At 42.3% G+C, this 17003-nt stretch overlaps 1 protein-coding gene across 5 annotated transcripts in view; it reads left to right on the top strand.

Annotated features, from left to right (window-relative positions):
• RHOBTB1 (Rho related BTB domain containing 1) overlaps positions 1 to 17003 on the top strand; it is a 112231-nt gene that overhangs the window by 60420 nt on the left and 34808 nt on the right. For 4 of the 5 annotated variants that reach the window (XM_029245251.1, XM_029245250.1, XM_029245252.1 and 1 more), the window contains 2 exons: positions 13144 to 13345; positions 13864 to 13967. In XM_029245251.1, coding sequence (XP_029101084.1) covers positions 13154 to 13345; positions 13864 to 13967 — 296 coding nt within the window. In that variant the 5' untranslated portion in view covers positions 13144 to 13153. Of the gene's footprint in view, positions 1 to 2801; positions 2920 to 13143; positions 13346 to 13863; positions 13968 to 17003 lie in introns of those variants that run through there. The other variant, XM_029245254.1, reaches the window with a different exon arrangement.

Here is a 17003-nt window from a genome sequence, read left to right as displayed (position 1 = left end):
CAGCTAATTGCCTTTTGTGATGTGGCTCTTGTAGGCATAGACTGAACTCTGTCTTCCAGACTCATGTTCATATCAGTTATGAATCTTTCTCCCTATGTAGTGGATACATATGCCTCCCTTTTCCTCTTCTTTTTCAGCCAAGCAGTGAATAGAGTTGGGAATCCCTTGAATTAGGATGTCAAAGTCTAAAAGTGGATGAGAACTTTATACGTCCCTTATACATAAATATTATCAAGATTCATAACTTGGCTATAGGCACTAGAGCACAGTGAAAGACCACATTCCTTTATTTTTCTAAATCAGGTCCAGCCCGAAGCCACTCTTATCTGCCTATATCGGGGCTCCTCCCTGCCCCCTGCCTTCCCGTTTGGTGGAGGGGCCTGGACCTTGGTCCCTGGTGGTTCCCATGGTTACTGATGCTCTTCCTGCTGGGGGAGCCATGGCTGGTGCACTGCCATCTGTCAGAGACAGCTCTCATGATGGGCCACACAGATGTCCCTCAACGTGTTCCTCTGCAGGCTTGGCAACATGCCGCAGCTTTCGAGGCCATGGGCTTAATGATCAGTCACCAGAGACAGCCGAGCGCCAGGTCTCTGCCAGCCCCAGGTGGAAGGTTTCCTAAGGAAGGTGGAATGACTGTGCTTGTGTATGCAAGTGAACGGATATTTACGGCAAGCCACATACAGCCAAGGCACCATGAAAGGATCTGAGGATTTAAAGGTGAATAACAGTCTCTGTTGTCAAAAGTGCATAATCGTGGTGAGGTGGAAATGAGATACATATAAGCCTAACTGTGAATATTACAAAACAAGATTGTGATAAATACCCTGGGAGACAGGATAAAGGGAGAATGTGCTAAGTGCTTCTCGTTGCAAAGTGAACTTGAATCTGTCTGCTTTGCTCCATCTCTGCTGATTCCACCCTGGTCCCAGCCACCACCCTTTCCCTCCTGGAGAACTTAGAGCTTCCTAGCTGGGCCTCGGCCACTGCTCAGAATCCCCCCACATGCTCTCCACACGGCAGTCTCGGTGAAACCAATGATCCTTTAAAAAAAGCAAATCAGAACCTGTTATTCCTTTGCTGAAAACACCTCAGTGGCTTCTCACTTCATTGAGAATAACATCGAAACTCCTGACCGTGGCCTAAAAGGCCCTGTGTGACCTGGCCCCTTCCTGCCTTGCAGCCCTCTCTTGCCCCAGTTCCCTACACTTGAGCTTTTCCCACCTGCTTCGTTCCCATCTCGTGACGGGGCCCTTCTCATTCTTCAGAGAGCAGGGAAATGGAGCCTCCTCGTGGAGACCTCCCACCCATCATTTCCTCTCATAACCCCTTTCGTTCTTCCTCAGGGAGCTTATCAAATGTACAGTTATGTCCACCTGACCGTGAGGGTCCCTGAGGGCCAGCACCACCCCTGGCCTGTCTGCTGCTGTCCACCTGTAGGCCTGGCACTCACTAAGTGCAGCCTCTGTTTCTTTAACTATGACAGCCCGAGTCCTAAGAACTATTTCAGCGGGTGGATCAGGGGCACGAGAAAGGGCATTTGAGCAGAAATAATGGCACAGTCAACATCAAAGGCGGGGTTACATGGCATGTTTGTAGGCATGTAGCACACACTTTACTTATGGTGGCTTTGAAACCTACCCTGGAATTTGTATGCACCTTTTAAGCTGTTTCTGATTTGTTGTTTATTTTTTCACTGGGACAGCATTTATTAAGGGCAGTGGATAGATAGAAGGAGAAGTCTATTTCTAATCCTGGCCCACCTTCCCCACTGACACTGAGTTTTAAAAAATGAAGGAACGTGATCTGGTGTAGGTCTTTACAGGGCTCTGCTGAGAACGAGTGAATGTTTCTAAAAGTGTCTCTGTATTATCTGTATTCCTGGACTTCTCTGCAGTGCTTTTTCTGTTACTTAATCTCTTTTTTGTTTTGATCACAACTTTCAATTGAAAAAATATTGTTGCTTTGAGTGATGAAAGGCAGTATTATCCTAGAGATACATTTCGGTGAAGTTTTGATTTAGGGAAGCCCAGCCCAGCCCAGCCCAGCCCTGACTGTCTCTTTCCCCAGGTCTGGACCCATTCTCCATTCCAGCTGAGATGTTTATATAATGCATAAGGCAGCTCCTGCCTGACTAGGACTGGTGATTAAGAGCTCAGGATAATGAAATCTGCACAGTTGAAACTTGGCTGTTGGCTATAGTTATTATGCAACTCTTAACATTTCCCTTTTGTTCCGGCCAATAATATAAAATTCTCAGTTTTTCTTTCAAAGTTAACTCTTCAAAGATGCTGAAATTTGTTCCACTAGTATTTTTAATGACCAAGTTAAATTATTTCTTAAAGTTCAGAGTATATGCTTTTCTAAAGGACAAGAAAGTTTAGTGGCTGTGCAAGAGCCCTGTTCAAACTGTTAATAACAGCCGAATGGAGCTTAAAGTACAAAGGCCCCTCTGTGGGCCTTAGATTTCTGTCTTTAAGCAGACTGCTCACCTGGCCTTGACTGCAGTAGCAAATATAACAAAAGATACGGAAAAAGTGACAGTAAGAGGCGGCATATTCCGAGAGTGGGGTGATGCGGAGGAATTAGGAGATGCTCAGTGAGGCATCTTAGACAAGTGATAAATCTTTCCTTGCCACCCGCTCTAATGTCTGAATTTCTAGTGTTAGAAGAGATCTGCACCCTTACCTGAATTCAGATAGTGGACCTATCCTAATGTGCACCCACCTGGGACAAGCGGAAACATCTAGAGTTTTATAAGCCACGGTGCCTCTGAATTATTCAGTTATGGAGACAAGACTCTGACGGTCACCTAGCTGTCGTGTGACTGAGGAAGCGAACGTGCCTGAGACGTCCTGAGAACCTGTTTCTTAAGAGAAGAACAGGACAGCACAAAGGCCATCATCTCAAGGACTGAAGGTGGGTGTGGGGAACCATCACAGGAAGGAACATGCTTTGAAAAGGAGTCTAGGGCAGCTAGGGTCATGTTAGGCTCTATCACTGTTTTGCCCATGGTTTGCCCAGGAGTATATTAGGGACCCATGACCCAGCTTTATGGAAGAGAGGCATTGTATGCTCATATATTCCAAGCACCTCCGTATACAGTAGTACCCCAGAAACAGCTGATGACTCATTCAGTGAACAAGACGGGCACTTTGAAGTTACAGCCACAGGGAAAAAAATGAAAAGGTCACAGACCACCATTCAGTGATTTGCTAATATAAGAAAAAATGAGTGTGAGAGAGAGGAAGAGAAAGAGAGTATCTATGTTTTTGATTGCTTCTCCCAAAACCATTTATTGGTACAGAGGAGCAAGTAATTTAGTCTGTGGGGAGGTGGGGCAATTATTATGAAAGCTTTTTAGATGAGGTATTATCTGAATAAGATTATAGGGAATGAATAGGATTCACCAGGCAGATGAAGAATTGTGGAGGTACACACAGCGTTTAGAATTTTTTTTTTTTTTGGCCACGCCGTGCAGCACGTGGGATCTTAGCTCCCTGACCAGAGATGGAACGCGCGCCCCCTGCATGGGGAGTGCGGAGTCTTAATCCGTGGGCCGCCAGGGAAGTCCCCAATGTTTAGGATTTTGAAAGCCATTTTGTGCGGCTAAAGCAAGCTGTGTTAGTTTCCTACTGCTGCTGTAACAAGTTACCCAAAGTTAAATGTCTTAAACCAACAGATTTAGTATCTTATGGTTCTGGAGGTCAGAGGCCTGAAACGGGTCTCACCGGGGTAAAAATCAAGGTGTTGGCAGGCTGTGTTCCTGCTGGAGGCCCCAGGGGAGAATCTGCTTCCCTACCTGTCCCAGCTCCCAGAGGTTACCTGCATTTCTTGGTTTAGGGCCCTTCCCTCTATCTTCAGAGTCGTCCTTTATTTCTCTCCGACTCTGACCTTCTGCCTCCTTCTTGCCTCCTTCTTCCACATGTAAAGGACTCTTGTGATTACACGGGGCCTACTCAGATAATCCAGGATAATCTCTTTATAGTAAAGTCAGCTGGTTAGCAACCTCAGTCCCATTTGCTACCTAATTCCCGCATGCCATGTAACAGAACATATTCACAGGTCCCAGAGATTAGAACGTGGACATCTTCGAGGGACCATTATTTTGCCTACTGCACTGTGCAGTACAAGAAGTTGAGGGTGACAGTGTAGATAAGAGTTGGCATGATTCCTCAACCCTAGGTAGAAAAGATCATCCAAGAGGGGCCTATCGTCTGATATGGAAATGTATATATTATTTTTTAATGGAGGAGTCGAGGTTCTAGAGATTTTCTTAAAGAATAATGTGTATGTTTCAATTAACTATGGCTCTGAAACAAACCACCCCGAAACTTGGTGGCTTAAAGCAACAGTTTATTATTTCTTAGGATTCTGTAGGTTGGCTGCGTGATTCCTCAGCTGGTTTCAGCCGGTTCACTCATAAAACAACATTCAGCTGGAGGGTTGGCCGGCCTAGAGGATTCAAGATGGCCTCACATTATGTGGCATTTGGTGATGGCCGTCGGCCGGACTGCCTCGGTTTTCCTCACTGAATTCTCATCTTCTGCTGGGCGGGCCTCAGATGACGGCCTTGAGGTTGCTCCAGTAGCACGAAGGTGGAGCTGCGGGGCCTGTGGAGGCCTTCATTCCGGAACTCACACAGTGTCACATTCACCACATTCTTTCGGGTTGGGCCAGGAAGTCACTCACATTCAAGAGGAAGGGAAATAGATTCCATCTCCTGATGGGAGTTGCTGCCGTGGCCATATTTCACCCAGCACTGGGCTGTAAAGATAGGATTTTTTGCTCTTAGAGTAGGATTTTGGAATTGGAGATTTCAGAGGTAAAATGTTTCTGAAGGACAGCGATATCCAGCGCACGGCCAAAAGGTACGAATAGCTCCAGTACGGTGTGGTGAATGTCACTGGCACTGAAGAGGCGAAGAAGCTCTGAGGCTTGGGTGTGGGGTGCATCATTCTGTGGACGCAGCAAGAAGACTGAGTTGGTGGTGGATGTGCAGGAGTGACGTGAAGTCCAGTAGATGGCAGTAATAATGGCGGGGGCAGATATGGGATAACCAAGCTGATGGCGTAACCTGAGAGCTAGAAGATCGGGACCACGCTGTTCTAAGCCAGCCTTGTGGAGGGCACCAGTACCCAGAGCGGTGGTGGCCTCCCTGCACCTCACCAAGTCCTTCACTTCCCAACCTCCACAATATCTTGTTCACGTACCAGTTTTTTTTTTAATTGAAGTATAGCTGATTTACACTGCTGTGTTAGTTTCAGGTATACAGCACAGTGATTCAGTTATGCATACATATATGTTCTTTTTCAGATTTTCTTCCATTATAGGTTATTACAAGATATTGAATATAGTTCCCTGTGCTATACAGTAGGACCTTGTTGTTTCTTTTATATACAGTAGTGTGTATCTGTTAATCCCAAACTCCTAATTTATCCCTCCCCCTCCCTTTCTCCTTTGGTAGCCATAAGTTTGTTTTCTATGTCTGTGAGTCTGTTTCTGTTTCATAAATAAGTTCATTTGTAACATTTTTTACATTCTGCATATAAATGATGTCATGAAATTTGTCTTTCTCTGACTTACTTCACTTAGTAAGATAATCTCTAGGTCCATCCATGTTGCTGCAAATGTCATTATTTCATTCATTTTTTATGGCTTAGTAATATTCCATTGTATATATATACCATGTCTTCTTTATCCGTTCCTCTGTTAGTAGACATTTAGGTTGCTTCCATGTCTTGGCTATTGTAAATGGTGCTGCTATGAACACTGGGGTGCATGTGTCTTTTCAAATTACAGTTTTCATCTTTTTGAGATATATGCCCAGAATAGGGATTGCTGGATCATATGGTAACTCTCTTTTGTTTTTTAAGGAACCTCCATACTGCTCTCCCTAGTGGCTGCACCAATTTATATTCCTACCAACAGGCTCCCTTTTCTTCACACCCTCTCCAGCATTTATTGTTTGTAGACTTTTTGATGATGGCCACTCTGACCAGTGTGAGGTGATACCTCATTGTAGTTTTGATTTGCATTTTTCTAATAATTAGTGATGTTGAGCGTCTTCTCATGTGCCTGTTGGCCATCTGTATGTCTTCTTTAGAGAAATGTCTGTTTAGGTCTTCTGCCCATTTTTGGATTGGGTGGTTTGTTTTTTTTGATATTGAGTTGTATGAGCTGTTTGTATATTTTGGAAATTAGTCCCTTGTCAGTTGCATCGTTTGCAAATATCTTCTCCCATTCTGTAGGTTGTCTTTCTGTTTTGTTTATGGTTTCCTTTGCTGTGCGAAAGCTTGTAAGTTAGTTTAGGCTCCTTTGGTTTATTTTTGCTTTTATTTCTTTTGTCTTGGGAAACTGCCCTAAGAAAACATTGCCATGATTTATGTCAGAGAACGTTTTGCCTATGTTCTCTTCTAGGAGTTTTATGGTGTCATGTCTTATATTTAAGTCTTTAAGCCGTTTTGAGTTTACTTTTGTGTACCATGTGAGGGAGTGTTCTAATTTCATTGATTGACATGCGGCTCTCCAGCCTTCCCAACACCACTTGTCAAAGAGACTGTCTTTTCTCCATTGTATATTCTTGCCTGCTTTGTCATAGATTAACTGAGCATAAGTGTGTGGGTTTATTTTTGGGCTCTCTATTCTGTTCCATTGATCCATATGTCTGGTTTTGTGCCAATACCATGCTGCTTTGATTCTGAAGCCTGAGAAGGTTATGCCTCCAGCTTTGTTCTTTTTCCTCAGGATTGTTTTGGCAATTCTGGGTCTTTTGTGCCTCCATATAAAGTTTAGGATTATTTGTTCTAGTTCTGTGAAAAATTTGATATGGATTGCATTAAATTTGTAGATTGCTTTGGGTAGTATGGCCATTTTAACAATATTAATTCTGCCAACCACCATATGACCCAGCAATCCCACTACTGGGCATATACCCTGAGAAAACCATAATTCAAAAGGACACATGCACCCCAATGTTCATTGCCCCACTATTTACAAGAGTCAGGACATGGAAACTACCTAAACGTCCAACAACAGATGAATGGATAAAGAAGATGTGATACATATACACAATGGAATATTACTCAGCTGTAAAAAGGAACGAAATTGGGTCATTTGTAGAGATGTGGAGGGACCCAGAGTCTGTCATACAGAATGAAGCCAGAAAGAGATGTGAAATGTATACATGTGAAATGTAGAAAAATGGTACAGGTGAACCTATTTGCAGGGTAGGAATAGAGACGTAGATGTACAGAACGGACATGTGGACACAGGGAGGGAAGGGGAGGGTGGGATGAACTGGGAGATTAGGATTGACATATATACACTACCATGCGTAAAATAGCTGGCGGGAACACGCTATAAAGCACAGGAAGCTCAGCTTGGTGCTCTGTGATGAACTAGATGGGTGGGATGGGAGGTGGGGAAGGACGTGCAAGAGGGAGGGGATATAGGTATGTATATAGCTGATTCATTGTACAGAAGAAACTAACATCACATTGTAAAGCAATTATACTCCAATAAAAAATGAAGCTAAAAATATATATGTTAATTCTTCCAATCCAGGAGCATGGAATATCTTTCCATTTCTTTCAGTCATGTTCAATTTCCTTTATCAATGTTTTATAGTTCTCAGTACGTAAGTCTTTCACCTCCTTGGTCAGGTTTATTCCTATGTATCTTTTTTTGGATATGATTTTAAAAGGGATTTTTTTTTTAACTTTCTGATATTTCATTGTTAGTGTAAAGAAATGCAACAGATTTCTGTATGTTAATCTTGTATCCTGCTGCCTTGCTGAATTTGTTCATCAGTTCTAATAGTTTTTGTGTGGAGTCTTTAGGGTTTTCACATAGAATACCATGTTATCTGCACGTAAAGACAATTTTACATCTTCCCTTCCAATTTGGACACATTTCTTTTTTTTCTTTTTTTTTTTTTTTTTTTGTCTGATTGCTGTAGCTTGGACTTCCAATACTATGTTAAATAAAAGTGGTGAGACTCGGCATCCTTGTCTTGTTGCAGAATTTAGTGGGAAAGCTTTCAGCTTTTCACTGTTGAGTATTATGTTGACTGTGGGTTTGTCATAAATAGCTTTTATTATGTTGAGGTATGTTCCCTCTATACACACTTTGCTGAGAGTTTTTATCATGAATGGATGTAGAATTTTATCAGATGGTTTTTCTGCATCTGTTGAGATGATCAACAGAGGTTTTGGTCTTTTCTGTTGATATGGCATATCACATTGATTTTACGTATGTTGAACCAGCCTTGTGACCCTAGGATGAATCCAACTTGATCATGGTGTATGATCCTTTTTATGTGTGGTTGGGTTCAATTTGCTAATATGTTGTTGAAGATTTTTGCATCTATATTCATCAAGGATGTTGGCCTATAATTTTTTTGGTAGTGTCTTTGTCTGGTTTTGGTATCAGGGTGATGGTGGCTTCATAGAATGACTTTGGGAGGGTTCCCTCCTCTTCAGTTTTTTGGAAGAGTTTGAGAAGGATTGGTATAAGTTCTCCTTTATATGTTGGGTAGAATTCTTCAGTGAAGCCATCCCATCCTGGACTTTAGTTTTCAAGGAACTTTTTCTTTTATTACAGATTCTATTTCATTTTTAGTGGTTGGTCTGTTCAGATTATATCTTCTTGATTCAGTTTTGGTGAGCTGTATGTTTCTATAAACTTGTCAGTTTCTTCTAGGTTCTCCAATTTGTTGGCATAGTATTCTCTTATGTTTTTTTTTTATTTCTGCAGTATCAGATATTATTTCTCCTCTTTCATTTCTTATTTTTATCACTTACCTGTTTTTAAATAAACTTCTGACTTCTAGAGAGTATACAAGTAGATTTTTCAGGCAGCATTTTAACCGTCAGCATCCATGTCCTGAAGATTCAGTGAAGGTATGAAATGAAGTTCAAGTCAGTTTTGAGTGAGATTACAGAGATGCCACAGTATCAGGTTACCAGTATCACTTCCGCCTAGCTATTCTTTCCCTTTTATACCTTCCTTGTCTCCCCAGATATGGATCTAAAGGCAAAAGGGTATCTTCATAGATCAGCAGGATTTATGGTGGTGAAATTTATTAACAATGTTAAAGGAATATTTATTACTCTCTTTTCCAGGTGAATAAAAATCAGAAACCAGAGAGTCATTATCCAGATGGTCGTAAGCACGCATTCAACCATAAGAGTGCTAGATATGGATACGTTTGAGCCCATAACAAGCAAAAGAGGATACAATTGCATATTTTTATAATTAGACCATGATGTAATGTTTATTGGTTTATGCGTAACAGATGAATACTTGGTTTATAGTACAAGAAGAGCAGGAGTTTACATCCTTGGCTGTGACGTCATACTCTTAAAGTACTTTTTAGACTACCACTAAGTAAATTTCTACCCAAAAGGAAAGATTTGGAGCCTCGGATTTTGGAAAGCCAGCAAACTCTTCCTGGAAGTGCCCCATGTAGAGTGCATGATCCGGGCTATGAGAATATAATTCTGCCTGCCTTTCACTTCCCTTATATGCTGTCACCTTCGCACAAATTTCAGCACCTTTGGCAGTCACTTCAGTTTTGCGCAGATTGCTAGAGATGAGAGGACCAACGGTTGTTATTCTCACCTTTGATGCAGAAATTCTTTTTAGGACTGTGCATGAGATGTGTCTATAAATAAGTAAAGTGATGATATTTTTGTAATCATGGCCTTAATATAAAAACAGAAAGGCTTTTATCCCCCTCCAAGTCATCTTCTGTAAAAGCTACACAGCTATTCCACCTGAGCTGCCACTATTCAAATTATTTGGGGGACTCCTCTTTGGGGGGAGGCTATCAGAGTAAGTTTGCAAGCCAACGAGAAAACCAATGTTACAGTTTTTGTGTCATGTCTGAATTTTTACTAAATCCAAACAGTCTCCCCAATTTTATGGATTGGTTCTCTTTGACTTTTATCTATCTAAAAAATAAAATAAAATTCACTCAAAAGTATAAAGTTTTGATGTCACTTAGGACATTCAGAGTAATAGACCTCAGGTTCCAGAGTTGTGAGACTCCAAATGGAACCTGGTTTTTTCTGACATAGGCTACCCCACGGTAATAACACCAGAATCTTGTCAAAGACTGTTGTGAAGTCCTACCACTTTTGTTCTAGGATCTAGAAGTGCCCCATAAAAATATTTTTAACCTACCTTTGCAACTCTGTTATCCTTCAGTTAACTGTGACCTCCTCTCTCCCCCTCCCCACCCAGAACTTTCTCTGCCTTCTTTGCATCAGGTCAGCTGTGCTCCATCTTGTATTTATGTGCTGCAGTTTTCAATGAATTACCCTTTAATTGCTCTACTAAAATGTATCCTTTTTATAGATCTTTATGATTATTAAGTTTATGATTTTTGCATCTAATCCTGATCTTCCACCTGACTCAATTTCGTTGTCATCTAAAAGTATTCATTTCAGCATGATGATTATAATTTTGAAGCCATCAGTGTGTCAGGTACGGCCCTGGGGACTGAAAACATCAGTTCATCTAACCCTCACCGCATTAGGAGATGGGTACTATCATTCCCACCTAACAGACGAGGAAGCTAGGGCTCAGATAGTGCCGCTGACTTGCCTAAAGTCAAAGAAATGACTAGAAAGCAGGGAGACAAGGATTCAAACTCTCATCCATCCAAGGCAGGGTTTCCCAACCTCGCACTATGGTATTTGGGGCCAGATAATTCTTTGTTGTGGGAGCTGCCCTGTACATTGTAGTATGTTTAGCAGCATCTCTGGCCTCTGCCTACCTGAAGCCAGTAGCCCTTCCCTACACCCATTGTGACAACCAGAAATGCCTCCAGACATTGCCAAATGCCTCCAGACATTGCCAAATGTTCTAGAATTTAAGCACCACCCATCTAATGCCAAGGTAATGCTTTTGCCACATTATACTATTAAATCGAGAATACAATCATAGAATTTTAAGGCTGGATTTTAAAGAGGTTGATTTTTGGAATCACCACACCTGGCTAATCACCAGAATTGGAGATATTTAAAGACTCTTTTCCCACCCAAGACCTTCAAAATCAGCATTTACCAGGTGGGGGACAGGTATCTATTTTAAGCCTCTTCACAGGTGTAGGATCAGATCTTAACCTCACCACACATCTGTTCCTTGAATCACTCCACTCCATTCCTGCCAGATAGTTCTCCAGCCTCGGGTTTAACACCTCCTGTGATGGTGTTACCCATATTCAGATGGTCCTAACTATGCAAAAGCATTCTTCTTTAACATTCTTTTCCTATCTCTCCCTCTATACCCTTAATCTCATATTATCCAAATTATCATTTTTCTTAAGTCAATTGAATTAAACATGTATTGAGGGACTTGCCTGGTGGCACAGTGGTTAAGAATCCACCTGCCAATGCAGGGGGACACGGGTTCAAGCCCTTGTCCGGGAAGATCCCACATGCTGTGGAGCAACTAAGCCCGTGCACCACAACTACTGAGCCTGCGCTCTAGAGCCCATGAGCCACAACTACTGAGCTCACATGCCACAGCTGCTGAAGCCCACATGCCTAGAGCCCGTGCTCCGCAATAAGAGAAGCCAGCGCAATGAGAAGCCCGCGCACCGCAAGGAAGAGTAGCCCCCATTCACTGCAACTAGAGAAAGCCAGCGTGCAGCAACAAAGACCCAACGCAGCCAAAAATAAATAAATAAATCTATTAAAAAAAAATTGTTTTAAACATGTTTTGATTCCCAATTATGTATTAGGCCCTACCCTGAGCTTTTTTTTTTTTTTTAACCATGGCTGTTAAGACCGTTATGGATTCTTTTTAAGAAAATGACCATCCAACAGTTTTCTCAGTTTAACAATAGACTTCCTCAGAAGAGCAATCGTAATACATTAAAATCTTGCATGGTTGGCCACCCATCCAGCTGCTACAGCCCATCCAGCTGCTACTGGGAAGCAGTCCGCTCTGCAACTTGTGGGGTTCCTGTTTTGGGGAAGCAGAGCTGCCAGTAGCTTTCCTCTGCCTCTTCACCCCTCACCCAGCAACCCTCTTTTAACCCTTTTTGATGGTTTCAGGAAGATTCCAAAGTAGCTCCTCATTCTGGTAAAATCATTCTCTACCACATGCTCCAGATTTCTTCTCTGAAAACAGAGAGGAAGGGAAATTTTTTTCAAAATCTTTCTTTGTAGTGCTCCTCTTAAGAATATCTTTTAATGAATTTGATTAATAAAAATTAATGAATGAGTATAAGGATAAATTAATTTTAATAACGTATCAAGGGACTTCCCTGGTGGCGCAGTGGTTAAGAATCTGCCTGCCAATGCAGGGGACACGGGTTCAATCCCTGGTCCGGGAAGATCCCACATGCCTCGGAGCAACTAAGCCAGTGCGCCACAACTACTGAGCCCGCATGCCTAGAGCCCATGCTCCACAACAAGAGAAGCCACCGCAATGAGAAGCCTGTGCACCGCAACGGAGAGCAACCCCACCCGCCACAACTAAAGAAAGCCAGCACACAGCAACGGAAGACTCAACTCAGCCAAAATAAATTAATTAAAATAATAATGTATCCAATCTCACACTTACAGTTCACTCTTCTTTAAAGTCAAGTAGTCCCTTTCTGCTCACACTTTGGATTCTCCCCTAAGTCACCAGGATAGTTTAGAACCTACAGGAAATTGCTTTTTAATGAGAGATCTTGGATCACTGGAAGATTGTAACGGACACTCATACTGCAAAGGCTGCTTATGACCGAATGTGTAAGGTTAAACCTGCAGGTGCCCAGTCTCTTTAGCGGGTTGACGTGAGTAGCTAGTGAGCTAGAAATGTGTGCAAGCAGCCCTGACTTGCCTGGATGGAGCTCCAGTAGGCAGGTTGTGTTTAGAGAAAACCAAGGAGAAAATAACATGTTAACCGGAATCAACCGTTTGGGGTCAAAATAACAATCCGGTGTTTTTGTACTTGTGTGAGACATAAAAAGAAAAGTTGAGTTTCAGTTTGGCTTAGTAGGAACTTCCAAACTTCTGGCTTCTGCCTGGGTACCTCCAAAGAAGTACCTGGACCAAGGGAAAACCGCCTGGCCCTCTCCCATCTTTGACTGCTCTGGAAAGCACCAGTGTCTTGAATGTGGTGTCCGCTCTCTTCTTCTAGAGTTTTATAAATGGACACTGACATGGACTACGAAAGACCCAACGTGGAAACCATCAAGTGCGTGGTCGTGGGAGACAACGCCGTGGGGAAGACGCGCTTGATCTGCGCCAGAGCGTGTAATACGACGCTGACACAGTACCAGCTGCTGGCCACCCACGTACCCACAGTGTGGGCCATTGACCAGTACCGGGTCTGCCAGGAGGTAAGACAGACGGTGTTTCTTTAGAATCCTAAGGGTACATCATTGCTGTTGCCAGTCTGATTTTTATTTCTTTTTTTGGATTTCTAGTTACTTGATTTTTTTTTTTTTATCAAAGTCTAGTTGCTTTACAATGTTGTGTTAGTTCCTGCTATACAGCACAGTGATCCAGGTATACCTATGTATACATTCTTTTATATTCTTTTCCGTTACGGTTTACCACAGGCAATTGAATGCAGCCAGTCTGATTTTTTAAAAGCAGGGGAAGGGGTTAACTTGTGTATTCGAGACAAAACTCACCTTTTTAGTGTCACAAGCAAAAACAAAAGCCAGAAGGCCGACTTGGAGTATGGCTATGGTATCCTGAGGGAGGGCTTTTGAGGCACGTGGCTCCAGGAACAGAATTAGGACTTAGCTAAGTCCTGTTCGATAGAAGGAGAAGACTAAATGCAAGTGTGTCTCGGGGGCTCTGAGGGGGAGCCTCTGACTGCCAGTGAGCATGGGTGCTGTCTCTCCTGCAGGTCTTGGAGCGTTCCCGGGACGTCGTTGATGAAGTGAGCGTCTCTCTCAGGCTTTGGGATACTTTCGGCGATCATCACAAAGACAGGCGTTTTGCATATGGCAGGTAAACCAAGACTAGTGCAGTTCAGTTCAACTTCAGTACAATTTCCTTTCCCAAACCCATCTCTGCTTCGTAAATCAACAAAAAATCACATAATATGGCCTCGAGATGTGTTGGGTGCTGCGCTGTGTCTAAGAAAACACAAGGCCAAAAAAAAGAGCAACCCAAAACAGCATTGTTTCCTGATGTCAAGAAAAGCGCTCTGCGTGGCCACTTGGTTCCTCCCAGGAAGTATTTTATTTAAAACAACCAGTGCTAGTTAAACTGGACATTTGCTGGATGCAGATTCTGTTGTGCTCTCCAACCTTGGGCCGCTTTGATTGTTGTCTTCCTGAATAATACTTAATTTACCTTCTCTTAGAATGTTTTAAGTTTTTTTTAGCACTTGGCCACCCCACTTCAGAAGGTCTCTTTGGTCTTTTTGTGACCATACTGCCGTCTGATGTTACTTGCTTTGGGCTTTGTTGTCTGAAAAGTCTATTGTTTTTATTTGAAGGTCATTTTTAAAAAAGAAAGAAAAATATCTCTGAAGTTCTTCACAAAGGCACATTTCCAAAATGAACTGAAGCGTTAATGTCTACTTTTCATTTAAAAAAAAAAAAAAAAAAGGAGGAGGAGGAAAAATCCAGTAAAGGGAAGATAAATCTAGGACATTAATATGAGTGGGAACGAGGTCAAAGTACCGTAAAATATTTAGCAACTTTTCTTTGTCACCATAACTCCAAAGGAGTCTCCGGGACTCCAGCGGTCTTAAAGTCCCTCTCAGTGAATCTGTTATAACTATCAAAATCCAGATAAGGAGGAGATTTCCTTACCCCTTAATAGTAAATGAAGACGTTCCCTTTTAAGTTTAGAAAGTTTAGAATTTAGGTCTCTGTTAACATCAAGCATCATGCTACCTCACAGGATTGGATTAGATACTCCAAACGAGTTACTCCTTTGTATTGAGATAAGCTTTTCTGAAAGGACCTCTCTTTTCTTCAAGCCAGTAGCCCTCGTAAGCCTCTGAACTTCTATTGGCATTTATCCAAGTGGTCTAAAATACTGAATAAACCGCTGAAAGGGTTTGCCCTAGTCCTGAGAAGTCGTTCACACACTGAAAGAATCTGCAATTTAGGCGTTTGTTCAAGGGGGTCTCAGAAAGAGGCATGTAGAAGTAAAACTGCTTTTAATGTCCCCTTGAACAACGAGAACTGTTGAAGTTAATATCCAGCATTACAGATAGGTTTCTTCTTGAGTTTCCTGGGTTTTTTTTTTTTTCCCTTTCCATGATGTTCTTGATTCTTATCTTAGTTGCCATTTGGGTTTTTTCCTGTTGTCTCATTATTACACACGCACAAAAATAAGAATCAGTGAACCTGCTTGTAAGTACTATGCCGTCAGATTTTGTAATACCTGTGGTTTTAAGGAAGCATAATTAAATGATGACTGGAAGCAAAGTAAGGACAGCACAATAGATTTCAAAGGACTGTTTGTACCCAACTTCTAAAAAGGTGTGGTGAATAGAGATGAGCTTACTGAGATGTTGGGTTTAGCTTCTACATGCTGTCTCAACAGCTCAGTGGTTTATTGCCACTTGAAATTTATGTATTTGGGATGATGAATTTTAACTTGGTTCCACCATGTAAAACTTGTTTTGTGGTAATAGAAAGGCTGCTTCATTATTATGGGAGGTTCCTGCTTAGGGGTGATTTAATGGCACAGTGACCTTCATAGGTCTGATACTGACAGGCATCTACACTGGGCCTCATCCAGCTTCTTGATGTATGTCATGCCTGTGCTTGGTCCCTCCCAACAGAAATAAGCTGGTCTCTCATGTGACTCTATCAGTTCAAAGTGCAGTGTTCTGGCTCTGACAGTGTTTTGCTCTGTCAGCTGTAGCCATCCCCCACCCCTTTGGTGGAAACAGGACGCGCTTTCCAAGCCAAGTCTGACTCCCTGAGCCACACAGAGGGGCTCAGGAAGCCCTCCCGTGTTTCTGACCGAGCTCTCTGTGGGCCTCACTTTTATGTGCATGTCTGGCCTTGCATTTCCTCTGTCTTTTCTGATTCTCCGCAGCCTCCAGGCTTCCTGCCACAGACCCCACCACTGGTAAAGAACAAAAACCAGGGCTGTTCTGTTTCGGATTCCAGCCTCTGTCTATAAACGCTAAATATGTCAGACCGCATTGCTATAGCACCAAAAAGTTACATTGTATGGAAAAGTCTGGTAGTAGTAGAAGTTTCTTTTACTCAGTATAGGGCTCCAACCACTGGATCTCATTGCTGTGTGAGAGCTGTTTAATTTCTGTATAACTTCCATTTTTAGCTCCCTATCATTCGTTACGGAGAAAAACCATAATTACAGTTTCTGACATTCAGTTTGGTTTGCAAACCTGTTTTTTCACTGATGTTTTTACTATACTTGGTATGAATTACAAGTCAGCGAGATGTGATACGTTCCTGAGACTCGGAAATGTATTTGGAACCTTTTTAAAATAATTCATTTGATTCTTATGGTGACAGTGAGAGAAACCAGATTCATACCAAGATGCCTTAGACCTCACCTTCAGTTTCCTCGGCTTCTTAGCACCAAGCTAGTTAACAGGTTACCCCCTCAAACCTCCTTTGGCACAGGCACGTTCTAGTTTGCAGGGTGGGCCAGGGTGGTGCCAGTCTGCTGACTTGAATTTGCAATTTTCCTCATGTGGTATAACTACAACCAGAATGTCAAAGCTCTTGTTATAATTTAAAGGTAATTATTCAACCCATTTTTTTAGCCAACTAGATTAACAGCTCCAATTCATCAAAGCCCTACAGTGTGTCAATCAAAATATTAGGTGCTTTGCCAACACTAGTTTAGTTAATCCTTCCAGGAACCCTAGGAGGCAGAGATTATCTCTACTGCAGTTGAGTAGAGAGTTGAGTTCTTTTACTACCATAACCTGCCCAATAGTGAGTTTCAAAAATAGATTCAAACCCAGCTCTGCCTGACTCCTACTCTTTCCATTGTGACAAGCTACCTTGACCTCATTTTAAACAGAATGCAACTGAAACCGCC

This window comes from Monodon monoceros, unplaced genomic scaffold, assembly GCF_005190385.1.
Source record: "Monodon monoceros isolate NGI ecotype Baffin Bay Population unplaced genomic scaffold, NGI_Narwhal_1 Super_Scaffold_4, whole genome shotgun sequence".
NCBI lineage: Eukaryota > Metazoa > Chordata > Mammalia > Artiodactyla > Monodontidae > Monodon > Monodon monoceros.
Note: the sequence above shows the minus strand (reverse complement) of the source record. Positions and strands in the feature narration are given on the sequence as shown.